General features: G+C 39.7%; 4 protein-coding genes across 5 annotated transcripts in view; 1 reads left to right on the forward strand and 3 right to left on the reverse strand.

Moving 5' to 3' along the window:
• Positions 1-50: 50 nt before the first annotated feature.
• On the reverse strand, positions 51-3,600 carry srm (spermidine synthase). Its single transcript, XM_056733318.1, has 8 exons — positions 3,317-3,600; positions 2,381-2,501; positions 2,166-2,258; positions 1,887-2,040; positions 1,682-1,765; positions 1,440-1,585; positions 1,236-1,358; positions 51-1,149 (listed from the first exon to the last, which is right to left on the reverse strand). The coding sequence occupies exons 1-8, from the start codon at positions 3,445-3,447 to the stop codon at positions 1,132-1,134; spliced, it is 870 nt and encodes a 289-aa protein (XP_056589296.1). The 5' UTR covers positions 3,448-3,600; the 3' UTR covers positions 51-1,131.
• Positions 3,601-3,886: 286 nt separating this feature from the next.
• smc1a (structural maintenance of chromosomes 1A) lies at positions 3,887-8,551 on the reverse strand. The gene is given in 15 exon segments (XM_056733202.1): positions 3,887-4,890; positions 5,007-5,047; positions 5,151-5,961; positions 6,058-6,630; positions 6,633-6,729; positions 6,825-6,847; positions 6,850-6,954; positions 6,957-7,020; positions 7,165-7,259; positions 7,262-7,343; positions 7,441-7,548; positions 7,626-7,716; positions 7,865-7,928; positions 7,931-7,952; positions 8,064-8,551. Coding segments are annotated over 12 exon segments (1,080 nt in total). The 5' UTR covers positions 8,259-8,551; the 3' UTR covers positions 3,887-4,890; positions 5,007-5,047; positions 5,151-5,961; positions 6,058-6,496.
• Positions 8,552-9,381: 830 nt separating this feature from the next.
• On the forward strand, positions 9,382-11,708 carry ribc1 (RIB43A domain with coiled-coils 1). The gene is made up of 7 exons (XM_056733128.1): positions 9,382-9,453; positions 9,549-9,749; positions 9,838-10,164; positions 10,287-10,405; positions 10,820-11,056; positions 11,144-11,310; positions 11,514-11,708. Exons 2-7 carry the CDS (start codon positions 9,551-9,553, stop codon positions 11,593-11,595), a joined length of 1,131 nt encoding a protein of 376 aa, XP_056589106.1. The 5' UTR covers positions 9,382-9,453; positions 9,549-9,550; the 3' UTR covers positions 11,596-11,708.
• Positions 11,709-11,785: 77 nt separating this feature from the next.
• The window catches only part of l1cama (L1 cell adhesion molecule, paralog a), a 37,172-nt gene continuing 24,291 nt past the window's right edge, over positions 11,786-24,666 (reverse strand). The window contains exons 5-29 of one of the 2 annotated variants that reach the window (XM_056733126.1): positions 24,224-24,417; positions 23,196-23,318; positions 22,600-22,770; positions 22,055-22,169; positions 21,749-21,933; positions 21,455-21,586; positions 21,192-21,335; positions 20,560-20,671; positions 20,191-20,351; positions 19,911-20,070; positions 19,694-19,818; positions 19,252-19,353; positions 18,654-18,851; positions 18,352-18,422; positions 17,942-18,167; positions 17,708-17,823; positions 17,111-17,330; positions 16,903-17,025; positions 16,542-16,715; positions 16,198-16,311; positions 15,915-16,064; positions 15,349-15,480; positions 15,120-15,192; positions 14,999-15,010; positions 11,786-14,464 (exon numbers count right to left, since the gene is read on the reverse strand). In XM_056733126.1, coding sequence (XP_056589104.1) covers positions 14,218-14,464; positions 14,999-15,010; positions 15,120-15,192; positions 15,349-15,480; positions 15,915-16,064; positions 16,198-16,311; positions 16,542-16,715; positions 16,903-17,025; positions 17,111-17,330; positions 17,708-17,823; positions 17,942-18,167; positions 18,352-18,422; positions 18,654-18,851; positions 19,252-19,353; positions 19,694-19,818; positions 19,911-20,070; positions 20,191-20,351; positions 20,560-20,671; positions 21,192-21,335; positions 21,455-21,586; positions 21,749-21,933; positions 22,055-22,169; positions 22,600-22,770; positions 23,196-23,318; positions 24,224-24,417 — 3,580 coding nt within the window. In that variant the 3' untranslated portion in view covers positions 11,786-14,217. The remainder of the gene's footprint in view (positions 14,465-14,998; positions 15,011-15,119; positions 15,193-15,348; positions 15,481-15,914; positions 16,065-16,197; positions 16,312-16,541; positions 16,716-16,902; positions 17,026-17,110; positions 17,331-17,707; positions 17,824-17,941; positions 18,168-18,351; positions 18,423-18,653; positions 18,852-19,251; positions 19,354-19,693; positions 19,819-19,910; positions 20,071-20,190; positions 20,352-20,559; positions 20,672-21,191; positions 21,336-21,454; positions 21,587-21,748; positions 21,934-22,054; positions 22,170-22,599; positions 22,771-23,195; positions 23,319-24,223; positions 24,418-24,666) is intronic. The other variant, XM_056733127.1, reaches the window with a different exon arrangement.

Genomic DNA, 24,666 nt, shown 5'->3' on the forward strand with positions numbered 1-24,666 from the left:
GCACGTCACTAGCCGATCAGAAAAGTTGTCTGTCACGTGGTCTGTGCGTATTGAGGCAAGTTTTATTATTTCAAAACAGTTTATGAACTTCGCCAAATGAAATATACATCATAACATGAAATGGTAAATTGCTAAAAACCCTTCCGTACAGTAAAACTGATCAAGTCCAAAACAGTGTGCCTTATGCAACCAGCGTTGAAAGATATCGACATTTATGCACGGTTAGTCATAGTGTCCTATAGTATAGCACTTTTAATAAACAATGTTAAGACAATATCGTAAAGAATTCCAGTATACTGAAATGAAATGTTAAAAATGCACACAAAACTTTCTGTCATACATATTCCATTGACTATAAGTATACACTTGCAATAGATGGTAAAGCATGTCACTCAGAAATCTTGCGTACAAACATTTCTTTGCTTTCCAGGAATCACACTAGGCAATAGGCATACATGATTCTTGTAATTATTTACAGAACTATTCATCTGAGCAAGACCCCATAAATCACACACTACTTTCCCCATCAAAGAATCCCTATTCATGTTTTAAATGAAACGTTTCTGAGACCTAAATAAACGCAACAATTAGTTTTTCGTTATGGTTTGATAGTTGTTTACTGCTGACAAACTGACCCACAATGACACCTCAAAATATGTACAAAAATCAGTAACCTGATATATTTTTTAAAGGGTTTACAAAGCAGACATGCACAGGTAAGACCAGACATTCAAGAACCTACTTGGCTTACAGTCTGTCAGTTTATTTCTTAAAATCCGTTTATTAAATTGAGTAGGTAATGTTTAGCAAGAGAGCAAGGGTGAAACATTACTCCATATTTCTGTAACAAGGTAGACAAATACTAAGGAACCTATGATAATAAATGCATGATTGTCTCTTTGAATAGTTCATAAAGTTTGATGTGGGCATTAGTGCTATTGTAAAAGGAGACCAACTCTCTTGACAGAAATACTGATGGGAGATCCAGAGAATTTCCCCACAGAGAGCATTTCAAGTCCATTAACCAATCAGAAGCCGAGAAGTGATCCGGAGGTACTGCAGCTGTGGTGAGAGTTTGGAGTCTGCTTTCACAGAAGGCAGCGGGATACAAAATGGCAACCATGAAGCCATTTATGCTTCACTAAGAACCTGTGTAAATAGTGTTTGGTTTTAGAAAGGAGTAAAAAAAAAGGTGCCAAAATACAAAAAATTGAAAACATCGAATTGCCGCTCACCTTCCTGGCAAATTCTGGGAGGATAAATGCAGCACGGTGGATTTCCGGATTGTAATATTTCAGGTTCATGCTCTCGATCTCATCCCTTGTTAGTTCTTGTACAGGTTCACGGAAATTTGTTTTCTGCAGAACACACGACAGAGTTATAAAGGAATCTTAAAGAGCAACCCAAATAGAGCCAAATCAGATAAAAGAAAAGCTTACCGGATTTTTACTGCAAAGCATGAAGCCGATTTGCCCACTTGGGTAGGTTGGGATAGTGCAATACGCGTAGTCCACTACAGGAAAGAGCGTCTTGCAGAAGGTCCGCATTTCTTTGATCAGTTCCAAATGAAGCCACTGACATTCTCCTGCAAAATTCCCCCAAAAAATGATAAACCTGCCAAAAGCACATCAGTCATTTTACGTAAAGAGACTTTTTTTTAAAGAGTTTTAATTCTATTAACCTTGACAGCAAAGAATTCCTCCTTCACAAAGTGCTGTTTTCATGAGCTGATAGTACGACTCTTTGAATAAGCTTTCAGCCGGACCTGTGACAGGGTGAAATGAAATCAATCTCAAATGAACGCCGTGTTTCTCTAGGTCTAGATGGCTAAATGGTTATTTACCAATGCAAGAAGAAACTTCAAGGCCACACATAGGGCTGCATACCGACAGGATCTGAAGAGTCTGTGATGATGACGTCAAAGGCATCCTGATTCTGTTTCATAAACTCAAATCCATCACCTACATTCAGAGTGAGCTTCGGGCTGAAGAATCCTTTTGCCATTCCAGGGAGGTATTTTTTGGAGACGTTTATCACATCCTGGGGGAAAACATATGAATTTGATCAGCATGTTAAAGGCATGAAATACAATTAAAGGCATCATCATGCATATCCTTCTATAAAGAGTTTAAATTCTGTAAGTTTCTGGTGGACACAACACAAACCTCATCGATTTCACACTGGACAACAGACTCCACCAAGGGATGCTTGACCACTTCCCTCAGGACACCTCCATCTCCTCCACCGATGATCAGAACCTGAATGAAAGAGCGTAGAAGATTGAATGGCAACTTCCTTTGCGGTTCATTAAACAGAAGTAGTAAAACTAATAGTTCTAATGTTTCCATTCGTGTCTAGAAGAGAAAATAAGACCAACTACCTTCTTTGGGCAAGGGTGGCAGTAGAGAGGCAGATTGGCAATCATTTCCTGATAAGAAAATTCATCTCGTTCTGTGCATTGGATGACCCCATCCAAAACCAACACATTTCCATATGTTTTGCTGTATGAAGAGAAGCATTAACATCAATTCACCATCCAAAATCATGCAATTTCCTAAATAGGCGAAATGGGTGTTCCCCAGCTCAACTAGTAGAGCATGGGAGAAATAAATCAAAGTCTGATTTGCATAAATTAGTCAAAAACTATGGAAATTTGACAAAAAAACATGTACTAAACGTATATGCACCAAAGATCACAGCTTAAGCCTTTCATTGCATTTACTGCAGTATCACATATTAGGCAACAGCTGCACAGTTTTTAGTACAGAAATCCATCCAACCACCAGAAACACGTATTGCATATCCTCCTACAGTTTGAACAACAGTGTGTCAGGTTTGCTTCAACAGCAGACAAAGACCACAGACATGCTGTTAAAAGAGCTGCAATAGTTACGTATACTTTTCACGTTTTAACTACGTTACAATTTGTTTAGTCACATCAATCACCATTGGTACATAAAAAGTGAAATGACTAGTTTTTCCCTAAAAAAAGCAACGTTGTTTGTTAAGGAAAATGTGTCAATTTTTACATTTATCAAATATAACTACAATCAGTGCACTATCTTAAATCATTCATTTTAAACCTCAGTGCCACGCCATATCTACAGAAGGCTTGGCCGTTAGCAGGTTAGCAGTAAATGTAGCCACCCACCATACGGACAGCGAGACATCCCAAAGCCAACGTGTTTAAATGGACACCTCGGAGAAAAATCTCTACTAACCGCGTTAGCTGTGCGTAATAGATTCGGGGACATAACGGTACCGAGGGAAAACACAGGAGCTAGCAAACAAGCTAACTGAAGCCACTTTTACTCACCTTTTAAACACCATGACATCCTGGTACTTGGATTTTTTATGATACAACACTTCATCCACTTGAAGACTCATGGCTTGGCCGGGCCATAACGTGCATGTTTCGGTGAACCAACCGTCTTTGATGTTATCCATAGCTTAGGGCGCAAGAATCTAAACACCGGCGGATATAAATAGTCTGGACAAACTAATCAACTGCAAGCGAGGAGTTGCGAGTTGCTGGGGATCTTCGGAACCGATTGACACGTTGGGCGTTCTCGCTGTAGCGCAACCGAACGTAAGACGCAATCGACCACCACCAATAGGGATTGGAAGACTCGTTGGGCGGAGCTTAAAACAGACCTGGGCGTGCTAGCATGTTGGTTTTTGCGCTGGTCTGGACGAAACCACGTGAAAATCGAGCGTTACCAGTTTTTTTATTATTATTACTAATAGCATAAACAATTTTACTTACAAAAAAGCCTTTGAATAAACAATATTAACAATTCTCACATATTAGTGATGACAATATTTTTACATTGAGTGTACAATTATGAATAGCAATAACGGAAAAGATAAAATAAATAGAAATAAAAAAACATTTATAGAAGGTAAGTTCTTATAAGGAGTTATAGGGCACTCAGCTCACTCAAACTGGTAACTAGTAGCTTATACATTTGAAAATGCATCAAGAGAGTATAGATGTGAGGAAAGGATGGGAATGGAGTCTTACCAGTTTAATGTATGAGGGATTGTGAACGTCATATGTCACACACACAAGCTCAGAGAGTTTGTTTTTGCATTTATTCGCTTTGTTCCGCGTTAACGACAACAAAATACATGACACAATAATGTACAGTACAATCCAAAAGGCACAAATATTACACACACACTTTCCCTTAAAGAGAGAAATGTATTATACCTTGTAATACTAAATGATCAAATCCACAGGGCACAATTAATGCAACTAAGATGTTCTCTGAGTCTTTTAATGCGTTTTACACTTGCCATTACACAACTCCTGGCAAAACCACTGCACTAGAATTTCCAGCTAACTAAATTAAAACAGCTTTTCACTATCGTTCATATACACAGAACAAAATACTTGGGGTTTGGAAAACATTACAGCACAGTACAGCATACATATAGCAACACGGCTATTGAGAAAAAATGTAAACGCAATGTTTTGATGATGGAATTGACCTCACTTTGATGTTCATTTTTATTGACAATAAAATCTAATTCTCTAAATCTAAATCTTTGGATTGGCATTCAGATACCTGGAAAGATCAAAAGTCAGCACCTTACTTATGACACGGTCACCTTGCTGTAAATAAATAATAATAGTCTTGTTATTTTTTCATCAACAGTGACAATTTATTTGCATTCATTTTAGTAAAATGTAGATGCAGATTTTAGGACACAGTGTAAAGCTGAACTGGATTTATTGTATGTGTTTATTTGTTAAGGCTTGTTGGTTATACAAACCTCGGGGTTAACCCCTATGAGGGAGTCAGCTTTTGTGTAGAACTCCTCTTTGAGAGAAATAACAATAGCCTGGAAATTCTGGACCGACTGGTCCTTAATGTAGATTGCCACCTGCAAACAGGTAAATACATTTTTCATAATGATGCTATTCAGTTCTTTGTGGTGCCCTTAATCCATGCTTTTGATTTGAAATGCCTCTTATTGAAATAAAACTAAAACACACAGACCTTGCCTATGTTGGTGTTCTCCAAAGCAGCTTTAATGTCATCTAGCACAAAGAATGGTGCAGGGTTTTGGCTAAGATTCCTTTTTTTAAAACACTAATCTGAGGACAAAACATGATAAATAATATGTAGAGATCTGAGTTGCACCTGTGAATAGCAAAAAGCAGTGCCAAAGCTGCAACTGTCTTCTCTCCTCCCGACAGGTTGTCCATGTCTCTTTCCTGGAGCCACACAGTTGTAGTTAACACCATCCAAGTAGGGTTCCTCTGGGTTCTCTGGCCCCAGGATACAGAGGCCCCAAAGATACAGAGCATCTCTACTGTTATTGATTGGTTAAAAGAGCAGAAAAAAAGAGCACAGTTGTTGAGCGAGAGTTCTTTGTAAATCTCATCAATGTTGATAGCCACAGACTCAAAACAGGCATTAAAACAGTCAAACCTCTCCTTCTTTATCTGTTCAAAAGCCTGTTTGGCTTTCTTTGCTCTTTTGCGGGCAGCCTCAAACTCTGTAAGACACAGCAACATCATATACATGCCAGTTTAATTTAACAATCTTCTCAAAAGATAGCTATAGCCTATGATTTGTAAACATCCATCATCACAATAAGGGCTAGATTTGATCTAGATGATGTTGTGAAGGTCAAGTAAAAATGCATGAAGGTGCTAATGAAAAATAAAAAAATGCATGAATGTGCAGTGTGACTAACACAAATAGTGAAACGTCATTGTGTAGGTCTGAAATTGTAATGCACACACGTGTGTGTGTGCATACTTATTCTGGTTATAAGATATAGAAATAGTCTAGTCTCTGACTTCTTGGCAGATCCCAGCTTCTTTCTGATATCTTCCATCTCTTTGTTCGTATCATTGACCTTTCCCTTCTTGGTAAGGTGCTGGTTCTTCAGGTCCTGCAGTTGTGCCATTGTTTCATGAATTATCTTCATATATCTGTGTTCCTCCTGAGACGTAACAACCATTAGAATAACTTAGCTTTCAATGTCAAGAGTTTTCATCCAGACAAACTCTACAATCAGCTATTTCTCTCTCTTTATTACCTTTTAAGTCTTTCAATCTCATTCTCGTCTTTCTTTACAGTCTGTTCCCACATCATCACTTTCGCCTGGTCTTCCTTCAACTGGTTCTTCTTATAGTCCAGCTGGATGCCCAGACGGGTTTTTTGTGTCTCAAACTCTAACCTTAAATGAGTTTTGCAAAAGTTAAACTAATGCAGGCAACTTGCTTAATATCTCGGTATCTAAAAAGTTTGCAGTCTCGTTTTGTCTCTTGACCTTTTCCTCTTCAAACTCTCTGATATTTTGCACTCCAATTTCCTTGCAGAACTCAACAAAGACCTCATCCTCTGCCTATGTAAATCAACGTTATTGGCACATGTGAAAAAATCCCTTTCTCGTGATTGGATGATTCTTTTGATATCATTGATTCGTGGGCCGAAATTAGCTAGCTCACTCTCCAGCTTTGACCTTTACTACAAAATCATAACAGGTTTTGCTTCACCGTAATATCTAAAATATTTTTTTCTAAAACAGATTTTGAACATTTTAATGTTATTCCATGATGTTTCTCAGCTTTGTGTTCCTGTATGTTAAGGGAGAGATGTCTTTGTTTGTAACAGATCACTCAGAGTATTTCAGCCACATCTGCCTCCCATGAGCCTGAGACTGGACCTGTCTAAGCTCCACCACTTTTCTCTTTGCCTTCATTCGTTCCTGCGGACACAAGAAATAGTTATATTCAACCAATTGATGAACCTTAAGTTGTCCACCTGTGATGTTTCTCCATAGTTCCCTATAGCTAGTTTTACCTTTAATTCTTCTGTTAGTCTTCTTTCTTTTCCTTGAGGTTCTGCACAGGTGTCTCGTCCCATCATCGAGCCTTGGCTTTCAGGTCACTGCCCCCCCCAGAGATCACACCAGACTTTTAGAAGAGAGTTCAAGGATGACGTCAATCACAAGCTTCGCCCCCCGAAGCTCCCTCAATTTCTCATCTGTGGGCTTTACCTTGACGGAGAGAATAGACAAGTGTCACTGAAACATATTCCACTGCCTCCTCAACACTGCTCAGCCTCCCAGAGGGAAACTTTAACCATGGGAAACCATATAGCTCTTTAGACTAATAAATAATTTATTCCAAACTGTCTGTACCTCCAAATAGTCAAGAGGGGGAAAGATCTCCGGTTCTCCTCTTTGCTGTTTGATGTACTGGATTCATTGTCTTCCTGTCTTCTCCGAGTCCACACCTCCATGTTTTTTACAAAGACTTTAGTCACAGCTATCTGGTATTTCTTCTGCGTGGGCTGGCATAGGTCGGTCAGTCTGCCATACTTATTGGATGAAGATTTTAATATGGAGCTTTAGGAAGAAATAAACTGGACAAATTATATTCTAATAGAAGCTTAAAATGAATCTTTAAAGACTCACCATAGAGCGAGGATAAAGCCTTCTTATGCTCTCCATAATTTCAGCCTTTTGCTGCTGAAGGCTGTTTTCCTGCCTGTCATTGCGAGCATCTCCAAGTCGCTCCATTACCTACGATCGACATCCTCATAAAGACACACTCTTGGTTAAAATATTTACATAAGATAAGCATAAATGTGTGTTATTACTTGGTTAAGCTCCATGTTTACTTCATCAATCCTTCTTTTGGCGAGCTCCACTTCCTAAGTCAACTCCTCTTCCAAACGCTCATCTGGGATTGTGTGATAGGTGAAGAATAATTATAAATAAATAATGATATTTGTTCATTATAACAAACCTAATACATATTTTCCTATTAATATAGGAAAGTAGCATGACTTCCAATTAGGCAATGTATTAGAACATTAATGTGCAGAACTATTGCAATTTAAAGCACCTGCTTTTCGCAATATAGTCCTCCAGTTTTTCAATGCACTTCTTGTTTTCCTCTCTTGAATCTTCTGCTTGATTTTGGCCTGCAATGGAAACGTGATATATGACAGCTCATATCTTTCATAACATAGTACTACCATCCATAAACCTGAATTTCACTGAAGCACAAGGTTTGCATTCTTTCCTTGTTATACCTCTGTCTCAACCTTCTTCCTTTCCTCCAGATCCAGTCTATCCTGGTCAGCCTTTTGGTCCCTGTTGAACTTCTCAAGCTCCTGTGCCAAAGCAGCTGCCCGCTTACTGGCCTCCTCTTTAAGGCTGTGATACTGTTCCACCTGTGAAAACGGCACATTTAGAAGGAAAAGTAAAAAGCAAAAACATGCTTTCATTCTTTATATATCCCGATCAAATAAGCTCAAGTTAACCTGGTTCAGATCCTGGCCTTGACTTCCTCTATCAGCTTTGATTTCCTTATATAGACGTAAATATGACTGACATGCCTCTCATAAAATCAACCATAGTATTTTTAAAGTAAAAATGTAGGAACCATGTCAGATAGCTTTTAAATACTACAGTTTTACAACAAATACTTTAGTTTTACTATGGCTACTGTAAATTATGTGTGTTATTTTTGATACTGTGGAAGTGAATGTTTCTTGTTTTTGGAGGCAAAAGGGTAAAATAATTTTTGCATTTTTTTAAATAAATATATAAGCATTTCATATCATAAAAATAGCCATAGCGAAATAGTAATTAAACGTGCATACTGTAAATATGCAGAAGTGTTGCGACCAGTAGGTTTCTCGGCGCTGCATCAGTACCATATTTATATAGAGACACTTACCTGATCCATTTGGTCCGATAATTGTAAATTTGTATAAGGTACCGATTATTTGAGGACACATTTAAGATTTGAAATTGTCGATCTCGATATGTTTCAAATATCCCATGATGTCTGTGATGTGTCGGATGGATTTATGCTCTATAACGTTACAGTGTAGCGACGTGCTTCAGACGTAACGTTACAGTACATTGACGCGTGTCTACTGAAACGAACTAACATCGAAAAATATGATAAATATCGTTCAAAATAAGAGCTAAAACGCTGCTAACAACAACACTGATAAATCATAATTCAAATACATACTGTAAATCTCCCGTACATCTGTACAAGCCCCCATTCCAAATAAGCCATAATAACAGTCCTCATGCAAAGGCAGAAAACAACAAGAATAATAATTGAAAAAATAGAACATTTTAAGTTTAAATGAAAGGACAACTCATACGTCACAAAGAAAGCTATACAATAACACAGATAATCAGAATCCGACACATTTCAACAATATTTTTAAAGGACATGTTCGTGGACGTACGGTTCTAAATGACCTTCTAAAATGTTTGTACAAGTACATCAATTTTAAAGTTTTATTTCAACATAAATAAAATATTTGCTTCAATAAGAATGGTCAGCGATGACGCGCCACAGAGCGTGAACGGGGTAACCATGGTAACTCCAAACACCGCATCAAACCAAACAAAACAGGAAAGCTGACACATTCCATCACGCTCGGTATTCAGTAACCAGTAAGTTTTCTTTATTGTTTTTTCTTTAAAAAATAATAAAAACCGACCCTGTCAGTTTGGGGAGCAGGTACTTAAAGGGCTTAATGCATTCACAGACATGTACAAAGTTGATCTTCCGGTGAACGAGCGCGAGCCGAGGGCGGTGGAGCGGCGGCGGTCCGCGGAGGCCGAGCGGAGGAGCCGCGTACTCAACCCCAGAGCTCGCGTGATCGGTGTCGACCTGCCTGCGCTCAACAGCCAAGTGCGGGAGAAACGTGAACGACTGGAGATGGAGAAGCAACGGGATATGGCGTATGGTACAAGGCAAATATTATTTAGCTTGGAAAAGATCGTTTTGATTGTTCTCGTGTCGTACTAATAATATATAAATATATTATTTTTTAGATCTGTTGCGCTTGTCACTTGATGAAATGGCAATGAAACAGAAACAAGAAGAGGAGGAATTGCGAAGAGAGTTGGGTCGGGACTTGGTACAATATCGTACAATTTATCAACGTGCAGAGGACAGTCGTGATGCGGATATTAATTATGGCCGACAGGGGGCGCCAGATATTAGTATTTCTGCACTGGGACCTGCCAGTATGCAAGTGTTTCAGGGAGAGGATGTAAACGAGGGTGAAAGAAAAAGAGCTGAGATGGAGATGAACGAGAAAACCCTAAGAGACCAAATGGAGGAAAGAGAGAAACAAGAAAGACTCCACAATAACAGAGGTAAAATATGAATTATTGTGCATTGTAACACTAGAAGCCCCTTCCGTTCTGGGTGTAATGTCACTGTGCTAAGCAACACAGAGTTGCTTGGGTTTTATAGTAATATGTGTTTGTGACTGCAGAGCTGTTAACTGCCAGAGAGCTGGTGGAGAATGACCTAAAGGCAGTGCAGCTAGATGCCCTAAAGGAAGAGTGCAGAAGAGCCGCGCGGATTGCTCTCAGCCAATACAACCAAACTCAGGTGAAGAGAGAGAGTCAGAATGTAAAGCCAACTCATATTGAATTATTAATGAAGGCAGTCCTTTGTGTACTTTTTAGTAAGTCATTAAAACCAACATCCGAACACGAAAACTCTGTTGTCGTTTACCCTCATCCGCGTTTCAAACCTTTTTGGCTTTCTATTTCTCATAAGACATATAAAGAAGACATGGCAATGAAAAAATATAATTTTGAATCATATTTGTAGCATTGTGAGGAACAAAACCCAAATTTAGATATTTTTACTGTGAAAATCAAAGCCTTTTGACATGAAACCAACACAACTTTACAAGGCAAGATTGAAGTTTGAAATGCCAAAATAAGGACATTATCAATATGGCAACAGAGGTGCTTTTTGAGATGAGAGGTCATGGTAACGTCTGTTCTCCGTTTGCAGGCAGAGGAGAGAAATGAGAAGAAGCGTCAAGAAAAGTTAAAGATAGTGGGATCGGAGCTGGCGGAGATTCAGTACATGGCGACCTCTGACCTCCTGACAGAACGACCGGACGCTGCAAAGAGAATGACTCAGTCCGCAGAGGGTTCACGAGTCCTGCCCGACCGTTGGAAGGGCATGACCCCGCGACAGCTCAGCGACATCCAAAGACAGAGAGAGAGACAGCGTTTAGACAAAGAGGTTCAAATCTTACACTCACATCTAAGCCATCACTGCACTTATAATCTGTTTCTATGGTCCTAGTAAAATGTTTCCTCTCTTTACCAGAGGCAGAGAGAGGCGGAGAAGCAGAGAGAGCAAGCCTGGGATCATCTTCTGATGGAGCAGTCCAGACAGCAGGAGAGAGAGGAGAGGATAGAAAGGGAACTGGAGAGAGAGAGGAAAATTCAGCTGGAGAAATACAATCGACAGCTGGCTAGAGAACAACAAGCTCAGTAGGTGTCATTTAAAGCAAATAATAGCAAAACGAAGATAAACAATTGTTATCTGATGTCAGGAGTTAATATAGTAATTAAATGTGGGTAAGGTTACAGCAATAATTGCATTTTTTCAGTTAATATTCTGTTTTATATCTCTTTTTTATTTTCACTTGTAATGTCTTTTTATTATAGAAGCATTAATAAAAAATGTTTTTCAGTCAACAGCACCTGGACAAGCAGCTTTACACAAACCGCCCCAGTGTTGAGTACTTCACCCAATTCAACAGGAGCTCTCGCTGAACTTTCATTCTATCATCCTGCACATGAAGTAAAGATCCTCTGGATATGAAACAACTGCAGTTGTTTCATTCACAAATTGAACTTAAGAAATAAAGAGAACGTTACTGCTTCTGGATTACGTAATTTCTTGTAGTGAATATGTTAATAAATGTTCATTTTTGAAAATGAGTTTCAAACAAATGGACAACTGTTTGTTGCAGATTTAGATGATTCCATTGATTTTATTTAAGAAGTATTTACTTACACTTGCTGATTGGTGTTGCACATACAATAGCATAATTCAGTTCATATTAAGTTAACGCAGCCCACCCTCATAGACCCCTTCAGTCCATTTCACCGTTGTAGTACAGACCAACACGGCAGGAGAATGTGACCCCGCCCGTACGGCAACCCCACAGCCCCACTCACTGTTAATCATCTGTTCATCTATTTTCACAACAGATGCAGCAACAAACAAAACATACAAGAGTATTCAGAGACTATAAGGTCAAGCTTATTTATGGGTTAAGCCTACAGTAGATGAAAGATGAGTTTTCATGGATTATGAATGGGTACATTTAACGGGTAACAACAGAAATGGCGATGTTTATTTACTTATCGAGCTTCAAACCAAACTGTGCCCTATGTTCTCTGCAGTTGAGGGCAGTACAGTGAATATCTGAGAGTTATCTCAATCTCTGATCTCAAAACACAGTCATGACACCGACAAAATACACAAGGCTAGCAGCAGTTCTGGTGAATATTGAGTTGAATATATTTTGCATCACTTTCCCTCGCCTGTAAGAAAATAGATCTATGAGAGACCTGAGTGTGTCTATACAGCTTTTGTGAGGGAGGCTATCTAGATTTGTAAAGATCTAAATAAGAACTTGCAGTCTGGCCCCCAAAGCTATGGGAAACACTGCAAGGATCTCTGCATGACGGTCGGCATGTTTCTATTGCTCCCTTGTAGCGTGCAGCAGTGTGTGTCTATTATTTTGTCCTCTTGCACTACACCTGCGGTGATGGATTTTAATCAGATACGCACAATACTGCCATTCCTCGGCACGTGGGAATCTACAGGTGGAATCTGGTTTGTTGTCAGGAGTAATGTTCAGTTTTTCTTAATCCAATTATTTTTTTAGAAACTGCAACATTCAATTATCAAAGCACTTTTTAGGTTCTTAAAACTACGTACTACTCATCTAAACACGCCCATTTCACAACTAACAAGCTACTCTAAAGTTAAAAAAAGTTACAAAATTGAAACAAATGAACCGTTACAAAACCTAAAACAATCAACAAGACACGTAATTTTGAAACATCATAACAAACAATCTTTTGGGCCATATTTACATTCATCTGAAAATTAAGATTTTTCCTCTGTGCCCCTCTCTTGAGATATACCAGATGTGCCATAGATTCCTATATTTGTTTATCGAAAGAGGTAAAGACAAAAAAAGGAATTAATGCTATTTGGTATCCTGGTATGGAATCATAGTTTCCACCCAAACAAAGCATACATTCTCTGCGTAATAAGACACAAGACGGAACATACATGATTGCATTTTACGCAACCAAATAAAACTGTGGATGTCTGTGTGTGATGTGCTCTCTCACAACCCTATCTGACTCAAAACTACCTCAAATTTGACTACACATCTTCTGTGTATTCTTATGGCTTTCACCAACAGGACTGCACGAGAGAGTCCGTCAAAACAGTTTAATACACTGCGAAATAACAAAAAAATGGACATATACAGAGAGGAGCATTCCAAAATGCTTAGAGATGGTGGTGGAGTATGTTTTTGTAGGCAGGCACAGGAACCAATGGAGATGAGAGTATAATACTGTATTTGGCTAAATTGATAGATGCTTATATGTACAATTTGCTATAAACGATCTGATGTCGTTGAATCATTGCATCGTATATATTTACACTACGGAACTCTGAAATTGTAACTGAGGGGATGCAGATATGTATCTTCTATTAAAACGCATTTTGACAAAGGAATCATGTATTAATGACATAACATAAAAATGATCAATAAAAACAATCAAAATGGTAACAAAACATGATGCAGGCAAGTTATGTAAATCATGGCGATAACAACGCCAAAAATAATATAAAATGGTTAAGACGCACAAAACATGATAAATTGATTCGATTTTTGTAACCAATTTTTAGCTTCATCTGTCATCTACATGCTTACACAACACACGTAATGACAAATTTAAGGGCCTCGCACTTCTTTCACAACACTTTCATATCGGCTTACAGGTAAATCCAACTACATTTGATTCAGCATCCGCCACAGGAGCTTAACATTTGCTTCACTGGATTATCAAAGAAGTCCTTTCTGGAAGTTACACGGTTTATAGAACTATCAAAAAACGAATGATAACATCTGTAAACTAGGAGCACGGCAGTCCATGTGTTTTATGTCAAGTGAATGCTTCCTTCTGGCTCTGTTAAAAGTTGCGTTGGTCCAAATTGTGTCTGCAGCAGTGCACCTGGTGTGCTTTCTTGGCATCTGTTTGGTGTCAAGGTCTCAATTATGGGGTGTTGATAAATTGGTCAATCATGAAGGGTTGCAACAAGTGGGCACATGTGAATCCACGTTTGGTCTTGAGCTCGCCAGGTTAGTCAAGGAGGGCGGCAGAGTTGGGCAGGCCGTGGTGGGACATAGCTGTGGCAGGATTTAAAGGGGAACTTTCCTGAGTCTCGGGATCTCGGACTCCGCTGCTCTGACTGGCCAGTGACTCGTCCATGATGACCTCAGTCTGCACGCTGTTGCTGTTTCCATATTCATCCAGAGTATCATCGGTGCACAACTTACTGTCCTCGCACAGGGACGGCTGACTGGCTGTCCCCTTTTCCTCAGTATCACTTTATCAACATTGAACAGGGGGAATAAATACATGTATTTACAACGAGACATCAAATGCAAAGAAGTAGTGTAAAATGCCACTCGGTGTTCTTTTATTCTTTCAGGCGCATATTTCCGACGGGCGCATATCACCTCACGTTTTTCTGTTTGCCCTCTTTAGTTTTGGGAGGTGTTCTATACTGTGACTACGTTTAAATGAATGAACAAATGTTCAGTGAAACAGTATTTACTATTTCACAATTTTACTATGCCACATTTTCCATATGACCATACCAAATAGTATGTTGATTTCAAGTTTATTTTAATGTTTAATTTATACCAAGATACATCCAGTGGTGTCTTTGACAGAGGTATAGAATATGACATGTAAATTACGTACAAATAAAAAAATGATATGCATTTCACTTTAATAGTGCCTCTACCTTTAGTGTATTCCCCAATTGTCAAATAATTTCTACGCCCATGCATTGTTTGGGGACTGTACTAAGAAACAATGCATGCACAACAAATGCAAAGCCACTGAGAAACATTACCTCTCCAGAGATCTGCAAATCATCGTGAGAAGCATTGAGAAAAGAGAGAACGAACATAAGAGACATAATAGAGGAAACAAGCTGACTGCAAATGAGCTGCGTAACAAACTTTGATGCACACCTGTACTCTCCAAATGCTTCGTTATTCATTGGCCGAGCTTCCGAGTCTATCTGGCCGTCCTCTTTTTCTTTGACTGCAACAGAGGAATAAAATTCTATCTGTTATCGCAGTAATAACATCCAATATCAGCTGTTCGGATAAAAAGGCAGAATCTGTGTCCACTAAAATCCAGTACAATCTCACTGGACAAATTCAGAAGGATAACATTAAAACTACACTTGAATTTTACCTGAGTACTTTCCACCTTTGTTCCGTTTTATAAAGCAGAGAATAAGCAGTATCAGCAGCAACAGCACAAGTGCACTGATGAGTCCTATGAACCAGCCTTCAGTGACAAATCCACCTCGCACCTCCATGACTCCTTACAAGTGAGCAAATGAGAGAGAATTATAGCTGACTTCTATGGCAAGCCGAATTAGCTTAAAATTGTTATCAGCGTTACTCGTCGTTATTGCATTTTTACTTGTAAGAATTAAATAAGAGAGCTCTATAATTAAATTTTTACAAGTAACAATTACAATAACACAGCTCTATAACTCAATTTTTACTAGTAACAATTGCGATTAGAGAGCTCTCCAATTCGATTTTTACTAGTAAAAATGCAACTACGAGGAGTAACGACAATTTAGGCTTGTTCGGCTTGCCATAGACTTCAGATCTTTGATATGAGAGTTACAAGCAGGCAAGCTTAAAAAAAATCTTCAAGTTGTCTTGATAAAAGCTTGTTTGTGGTCGGCACGGAAATAGGACATCAGTGCAAACAACATTATGGAAGTCATTGTGGTTTTTAATTACTTGCTCCTGCCGTCACAATCTCAGTTTTATAGAAAGTGTTGTTGCTGAAGTTAAAGCGCAGACTATACTGGGATCCGGGCTGGAGCCCCTGTAATGTGTAGAAAGACTGAGAGGTGTTCACTCTTTCTGAAGTCTTCCATTTGCTCCAACCTACAAAATAATATTATATATTACACAAATACAACAAAACCAGATAACTAAACAGCTAGTATATAAACAGTTAGTGCCTTATTTCTTTGAATTCTGTTCATTTGCAAGCATGTCTAGTCTACACAGCACTTACCGTCCTTTTTCAGGTACTCGATCAGGAAAGCAACGTTCCTCTGTCTTTCTTTCGACACCCAGGTCAGGTTGACTGATGTCTCTCCGATCGATAAGCTAATGTTGGAGGGGGGACCTGTTCAGACACAAACAGAAACATGTCAGACGGAGAGGCCATTATATCTTCCGTTGTTTGTTACACTGCGTCTCAAATAGATGCGACAAATTGGTAAAAACAATATCTACCTTGTAAACCTATTTTCTTTCATTAAAAAGACACAAGTACAATGAGCACAAATGAGCATTCTGTCTTAAAAGCACCTTGACCCTTAACATTTAATCAACGGATGAAAAAAAGGGGCCGACCTCCGTCCAGTGTGGTGGCACCCTCCAGTGTGAATGGCAGGCCTTGACCAGGAGCGGTGCGCCCCATCAGGTTGAATCGGTACCGACTGTGACGGTCGAGCTTCTTTAAGGTGAAATGAGATGCACTGTGTCCATCAATCATTTCCTCCTGCAAAGGACTGCCTTTGTTGCCAACTATGAAGAAAAGAGAAAAAGCAAATAAAAAGTGCAAAATCTTTATGTTATGACGTTAACCTAGCACATAAGCAATTGCTATCAGATATTTTTGTATGTTTAAAAATACTCAAGTCAATCGTTGCGAGTTGTATCAGGAAGTTGAACAAACTCTGTACAAACATGAATTATACATCAGCTGACGTACTTTGTTGATACTGCAGTACATATCCAATCAGGACTCCGTTTGGCTGGGAAGGCGGAGTCCAACGCAGGGTAATTTCTGTTTCTGATGGGCTATCCAGCAGCAGAGTTGATGGTGGACCAGGTACTGAAACAACAGATGATATTGTTTGACACTCTCTCTCATCGCGCCACCCTTGTTTTCTTTTATTTTATATGTGTCTCTGTCTTACCTCCCTCCGGCGTGTGAAAAGTGAGGGGTTCCGACTGGGGTCCTTCTCCTTTATTGTTGAAGGCACTGACACTCAGGGCGTAGTGCGAGTAAGGCTGTAGGTCTCCCAGAGTCTTCTTTGTGTTTTTCGTCATCACAACTGAGACGTTGGTCGGCTTTCCCTCCCTAACACGCTCTCGTCGAAGGTGTCTGCTTTCAGGGCCGTAGTGCATGAGATAGATCTGTAAAAGATGCAGGGTTTAACATTTGACAAATCTTCAGAGAAAACAGGGTTTATCTATAGAAATGGCCCGAGATGAGAGTGGGAGAGTTTCTATGCCAACTCTGCTGATGTTAATGCAACTAAAGTTAACAACATTCATTATTCTGATGGTAATTTAACAAATTAAATAAAATTAACAAATAAATAAAATGAAATGAACGAACGAACTTCGAAAAATAAAATAAAATAAATAAATAATAAATAAATAAAACAAATAAAACTATAGATAAATAGATAAATAGATAATAAAATAAATAAATAAATAAATAAAATGTATTCTAACTTTACACTCATGTTAATAGATGCACCTTATAGACTCGAAACACAGCATGTTACCTTGTATCCCTGCAGAAGACCCCTCACAGTTTCTTTGTTCACAGGTGCCCACGTCACTTTAATAGTTGTGCTGTTAATCAAATCAACGCCCACTTCCAGAGGGGACTCGATAGGGTCTATCAGAAAAAGGGAAGGCAGAATAAGATCAAATATTAATATAGAAATTTTCTTGAACATAAAATTATTCATTGTGATTTCCTAGAAAAAGGAAAATGATCAAACAAGCTAACTCACAGTCCTCTCCAGAGTATCCAATGGTGGATTTGGCTTCTGGACCATCTCCCATGTCATTGACAGCTTGCACTTTAATTTCAAAAGCTGTAAAGTTGCCAACATCTGTGACGATGAAGGGTGGGGAGGTGGTGGTGTTTATGTGAAATAAGGGGCCGCTGCCCACAGCCTTTCTCCACATCACTTTATAGCGAAAACCTGGTCCATTGAAACTTTGTCTGTCCAACTCCTACAAAAACACAATCATAGATTGGGATTTGGATTTTGCATTTGTCATAGATTTTGCATTCGTAACATTTATTTTCTATGAACAGCAAAGTTGTCAAATTGTTTCGACTAATAAAAAAAATCTGACTGTGAAGGTAGATGGTGGCAGATTTGTTTTAGCTGAACCCTTAAAATGCAAATCTTACCTTCCATGTGATGACAAGGGTGTCTGGTTCGAAGGAATCGCTTTGCACACCTTCAGGGTTGATGTCTGGAGCTGTAGAGGACAAATCAAAGCCGAGTGTAAACACATTCTAACATGGCAATAAAACTGTCACTTCACATCAGCCACACACTGTGGGTAAATATAAACACACAAACCGGGCTGTCGTACCAGAATTCACGTACACAACAGATGCATCCAAATGTTTGTCAGTTTTAAATAATACACACATGTCCGACCACACACACAAACCATCTATTGAGTGGGACGTTCAGCATTACTTACGAGCTGCTGGTGTGTGGTAGGGGTCAGTCTGCATGCTTGGGTCACTCTTGCCAATTTCGTTGATTGCAATGACCCGAAAACGATAGGAAATAAATGGCATCAGGGGAAGAACGTGTCGCTGCTTGCTGCCCAAGACACGGTCCAGTTCCTCCCATTCATTTCTTTCAGATCCCACCTCCTCAAACTCAATCAAATACTCTAGACACACAAATACACAAAGACAAGGAGCAGATGAGGTCAATGATATTATACAGTGCACAGTGCTTCCAAATTTACATTTTTTAACCACCTTTGGTTCTTTCTGTGAAAAAGGTTAGTATACAATCGCACGTTTGTTTAATATTTTGTTACCTAATGCAATGGCATACATACATAGGCTACATTGTAAGTCTGGCTTTAGTGTTTATTTTTTGTAGATTGTATACACTGTAAATATCACCCTTTCTTCTAGTAGCAGTCTACAATTTCTATCAGTTGCACAAAGCTTCCACTGCGTATTTGACATTTAAAGGTACACAAATCAATGTATGAAATATTGACATCCCAAACAAACATATACATGATGGTAAAAGATTGTGTATAGTCCAAATGACTCTACCTAGCACAGGGCTGTTGTGATCGTCTCCAGGTGTCCAGCTGAGAGTAACACGGCGATCTTCCGGATCAACAATCTGCACTAGGGTCGGGGGATCAGGTCGGTCTGATGAATGAGGTCAAGTGTTAAGATGGCAGTAAGGCGATGGCACATATGGTTTCAAAGGTTATGTTTTACATCTGCTTTCAACAAAACAGATAAGCCTCATACTCTGAACAATAATAAATCTACGAATAAACAAAAATCCTACATTTGTCTTTTATTCATTTTTATGCTGACTACAAAGAAATCTTATCACTGGCACAAAGCATAAATCTAATTGCATTTCTTATCCTCTAACATTGATTTTTTGCAGTGTATATAAATTCTTACAAGTACAGTTTATGGTTTGCAGATGGCCTTGTCGTAGAGAACAGAAATAGTTTCACAGATTATAGTGTCGTACCAACGATAGTAATGGAGCCGCTCGCTTCAGCCACATCCAGAGTGGTAATGACCTCACAGGTATAAATCCCTTCATCGCCTTCCTCCACCTCAGGAATTATGAGGTTGGACCCATCCATCATGTACCTAAGACATTTATAGTTAATCATTTATATAATCTTTCATGAGCTCAGCTTATTCATTCCAGACAGTAAGTCAGGAAAGTTCTATAAGCGTACTTGTCGGAATCAACGGACTCCGAGAGCTTCTGGTTTTTCTTCCTCCACTGGACCTGAGGAGTGTCCTGTCTGGAGTCTTCCCGATACTCACAGGTAAGGGTGGCTGGTTTCCCTCGCTGGATTCTCAGAGCTAACGGAGGCTTCACAATGACTGTTTTATCTGACAGAGAATGCAATGTCTTTTAGTCAATTGTGATCTATTGAATGCTATGTTATGAATGAAATATAAGTTATGAATCAAATATGTGTGAAACTGCGTATTCCTGTATGCATAACTCACTGAGTACATCCAGCTCTGCGGTGATGGTGATTTTGTCATTTTTAACTGTGCACGTGTACTGGCCGCTGTCGTTGAGGGAAGCGTTATTGATCTGCAGAGAGCCATCAGGTGTCTGAATCATCCTGGGATTGGCGATCAGAGAACCCCAGGACTCCCCCTCCCTGCAAAACACAACATTCATTTGAACTTTGTCATACAGCTGTCATTCACAGCATCTCAAGATTGGCAATTTAGAAAAATTGACTATTGTTATATATTGCCCATAGTAATTTTTTTCCCTAGATAAAAGCCTTCAATAATCGGGGCAGCTGGCTCGGACAGTTCTGGCATGTGGGGGGAAGACACCCCACCGAATCAAGTCTGTCTCACCATGTGACACTGGGCTGAGGAGAGCCAAAGGTCTCGCAAGCCAGATCAATCTTCTGTCCTTCTGCCACTGAGTACATGAGACCATCTTCTGTCAGGATCTGGGGAGGCAGTTCTATAGAAACAAGAAATTCAGTCTTGTTAAGTTTCTAGCTTTCACGCATATACAAATGGATTTTTACTTTATCTGGCAAAACTCACAGCCATAAAGATAGGGTGTTGCTATGCGGTGCTTTAGTTAGTGGTAGCCTATTGATAATGTACAGGGTTGCTAGGGTGATCTGGGTGGTAACTAGGGCATTGTAAAGGGGTTACTATTGGCGCCTGGCTGGTTTCTAGAGCATTGCCGGTAGGTTCCTTACTGGCCCAAGTCAATGTAGCTCACCCACAAATTTCTGATCCATATAGTAGGCACAATTATGATCCCTCTATAAGTTTATGAGATTTTTGTTCACCTGTTTTATAACCCGACAAGTAAAAAGGCAAGTTAGATCACCGAAATTGGCTCATCGACTTTCATGTACTGATTAATTTATCAGGCGCACAAAAGGGCGGGATATAAGAAATAATGGTTTCCTACTAAACCATTATTTCAAGCACTACTAAAAATAAGGTGCTTTTGAAAATGTCCTCACCCGCAACATAGACGTAGGCATTGATGAGAATGGTTCCGTGCTTATTGGCAGCTTTGCACTGATACACAGCAGTGTCACTCCGTTCCAAATTCTTCAAGGTAAGTGTGCCGCGCTTCACTGTGCGTCTGGGGTCTGGGTCTATATCTATACCAAAAGACACCTCAGTATGTCAATACCCGATTCATCCAACATTTCAAGAGAAAAAGATCCCAAAGAGACAAGATTATCTAAGAAAACATTGTTTCCTTAATTAGATCAGATACCAGAAAGAGGATTCCCATTGATGCTCCAGGTGACCGTTGGCTTGGGAATGCCGTCAGCCGTGCATTCCAGTTCAACTTTTTCTCCAGGTGCATACAACTGGCTCTTTGGTTCTTTGATCCAATATGGGGCGGCTAGACAAACCAAAAACAACATGCTCATACTACTCAATACTGGTCAATAATTGTAAGCAAATAAACAATTATATTGGGGAGGGTCTCTCCCAACAGATGCCTTCAATTCCCAACCGGCCCATCTAAATCCACAAGGATATGATGTTGAGGTGTGCTGCATACCTTCTACAGTGATGCTGTAGGTATGAGTGGCGATGCCTTGCACGTTGGTGGCGGTACATTGATACTCGCCGCTGTCAGACTCATTGATGTTCCTGAAGCGCAGAATTCGGTCAAAGCTGTCTTTGGAAGAACGTGACTCAGACAGGGCTCCATCGATCCTGATCCACTGGATTTTGGGAGAAGGTCTAAGCAGAGAGATGATTTTCATTTGAATGTAAAATTAGCCTGTAGGCCAAAACTGTTGAGTAAGGGCAGCTCTTGAGGCGGAATAGGAAATAATTCTGTGAGAGCAAAAGAAGGACTTACAGGCCCTGAGCGATGCACTCCAGCTCCAGGGTTTGGCCACTGAGCACCAGGTAGCTGCTGCGGGAGCCGGTGGGTCGCAGCATTTGTGGCCTTCTGTTACGCACCACTGAGTTAGCTACAGATACACACAAAAGAAGAAATTACTGAGGGGAATGAGGAGAGAACACCGTACTCATGCATAAACGATGTCATTTGAGACTGTAGAACGCAGCGTCTCTGAGCTCATGACAGAACCGCTAGATGTTAAGCAATACAACAGCCAGACAAATTTACACGTTGCAGGTATGGGGTGCTGTGACCTAGCAGATGAAAATCTGGGCCGGTAACTAGAAGGTTGCTGCACAAAGGACACTTTTTCAACATTACGTTGTGCTCTTATTATGTTGCTTGAGGGTTAAAACAGAGCTGATGGAGACAAACTACAAATAATGAATCTTCCATTTGCCGATCACGCTTAATGTGTGTGGTTGTCTGTGATGTATTAAACATCTTTTTTGCTAAAGAATGTCACTAAAATAAAGTTATCTAGCCATCACGCTGCTTACAGGCGACAACAGTCAGTTTGATGGGGTCCTTGAGCATGATGATACGGGCGCTGGGGAACTGAGTGTTGCAGGTGTAGTCTTCACGGTTGTCTTCCACAGTCACATGAGAGAAGTACAGGTTCCCATCAAGGCCCTGGATCACACGCTCATTCTGCTGAATGTGCCGCAGCCCTACAAAAAAAGAAGGTCAATCTTTTCAAGCAACTGATAAAAGACTTTCATCAAAGTTTGATGTATTGGATCTTGCCAATATAATGTTATTATAAAAACAACCATTTTTACCATTTTAAGGGCCACTTATGAAAAATACACTTTTATCGGATTTTTCAGAGACATTTGAAACACAACACGTCGGCAGCAGAAGTGTTTGTAATTGTGAGATGAGAAGAGCTGTCATGTTGTACTTGAACAGATGCTGCTGAACACCATATCAATGCCGTTTGTTATGTGAACAGGTATAATCCAGTAAAACTGTGATGTGCTGTATGGCATCAAGGGAATTTATAATTAAATCAATGTGCCACCATTTCACCGTAGCGAACATTCTGTGCACACCAGCGACAACTGCCGACATAAAAGCAAAGAGGACGACTCACTCTTGTCCATCCAGTGGATTACTGGAGCCACTGTGCTGTTCGGAGAAAAGCAGGGAAGCACCACACTCTCTCCTTCCTCCACTTTCTTTGCCACCTTCTTTTCCTTCTGTTGGCTGGGCGTGTCTGAGAGAGAGACAGAGAGAAAGAGAGAGAGAGCGAGAGAGAGAGATTGGGAGAGAGAAAGAGAGAGAGAGAGAGAGAGAGAGAGAGAGACCTTTCTAATTTCATAGATTAAAAATGTATGTATACTTCACAACAACAACAATATAGAGAAACACTTTTTAGGAACATAACATCAGAAAGCAAATGTTGATTGGTAAACGCTTGCTGTATTCTTCTTGAATCGATGTAATTTATTCCATATTCTACAGTATTGTCCAAATACTAAACTTTGTTTTATTTAACAGGTTGTCACTTTCACACACAAAACAAGCAAAGACCATAATGCAAACGAATGACTTATCTAACATCATTTTGAAAATGATCCGGTGTAAATCTGCACATATTATCGTGCCCGGCCACAGCTGCATGTGGAGTTCATAATACGTGTGCTATTGTTAGCCCTGTTCACACTGAGAACCCCCACTTCACACATTAATCCCAGAAGTGGCCGTCCCTACTGACACACTCATCAACTCGCACTGGTTTCTGAGGTAACCGTTGTCAGGGAAACAACCAGAGAGGTGGTACGGGAAAACTACAGGTAGATATCCAGATAGTCAAAACTAGTCACGCCAGATAGTCACGCAAAGTGCCACTTGGAGCCCTATTTGGCAGGTAATTTGGGAGCATTTGTATTTGTTCAAGAATGCTGCGACTGGCGCAAAAAATGAGCTGTAATTTGTCTGCTAAATGACTTTTTATGCATTTGAAACAGCGGGAGGGAGGGAGTTTGATTTCAAACTGTTATCTACTGCGCACCAGATACTCTCTACTGTAAACTCACCACATGTGGCCACATCAAGGATATCAAACACTCAATCAAGTACGTGTCGCCCTGTGTTGTTGCAGATATGAGTGTAACTTACTCTCTGTGACAATACGAGCTTCCTTAGACACAGCCGTGCCGAGTACATTAGACACGTAGCAGTTATATCTGCCCCGGTATTTGTGGATTGGTCCATCCTTGGCTGTCAACGAAAAGGTTCCAGAATCTCTGGACACCGACAGATCCGGGTCTTTGGATGGGTCGAACTCCACACCATCTTTTACCCATCGGAACCTTGTAGAGAAATAAATGAGACCAGAGCCAACTCCATGAACGGAAATGGTTGTGAGAGATTCAAGATTTGACACATACACTGTTATGTATAGAAATGGACTGTGCAAAATATTAAAATATAGGATTCCACTAAATTTAGAGAATGTATAAGAAAAAGTTAAAATAGTATATAAAAAGAATATGAAGAGTTTGATTCCAAAACTTTATTATGTTTTCACGTTTTTACTGTGTTTTATTTAGTAATTATGG

This window comes from Triplophysa dalaica, chromosome 20, assembly GCF_015846415.1.
Source record: "Triplophysa dalaica isolate WHDGS20190420 chromosome 20, ASM1584641v1, whole genome shotgun sequence".
NCBI classification, from domain to species: domain Eukaryota; kingdom Metazoa; phylum Chordata; class Actinopteri; order Cypriniformes; family Nemacheilidae; genus Triplophysa; species Triplophysa dalaica.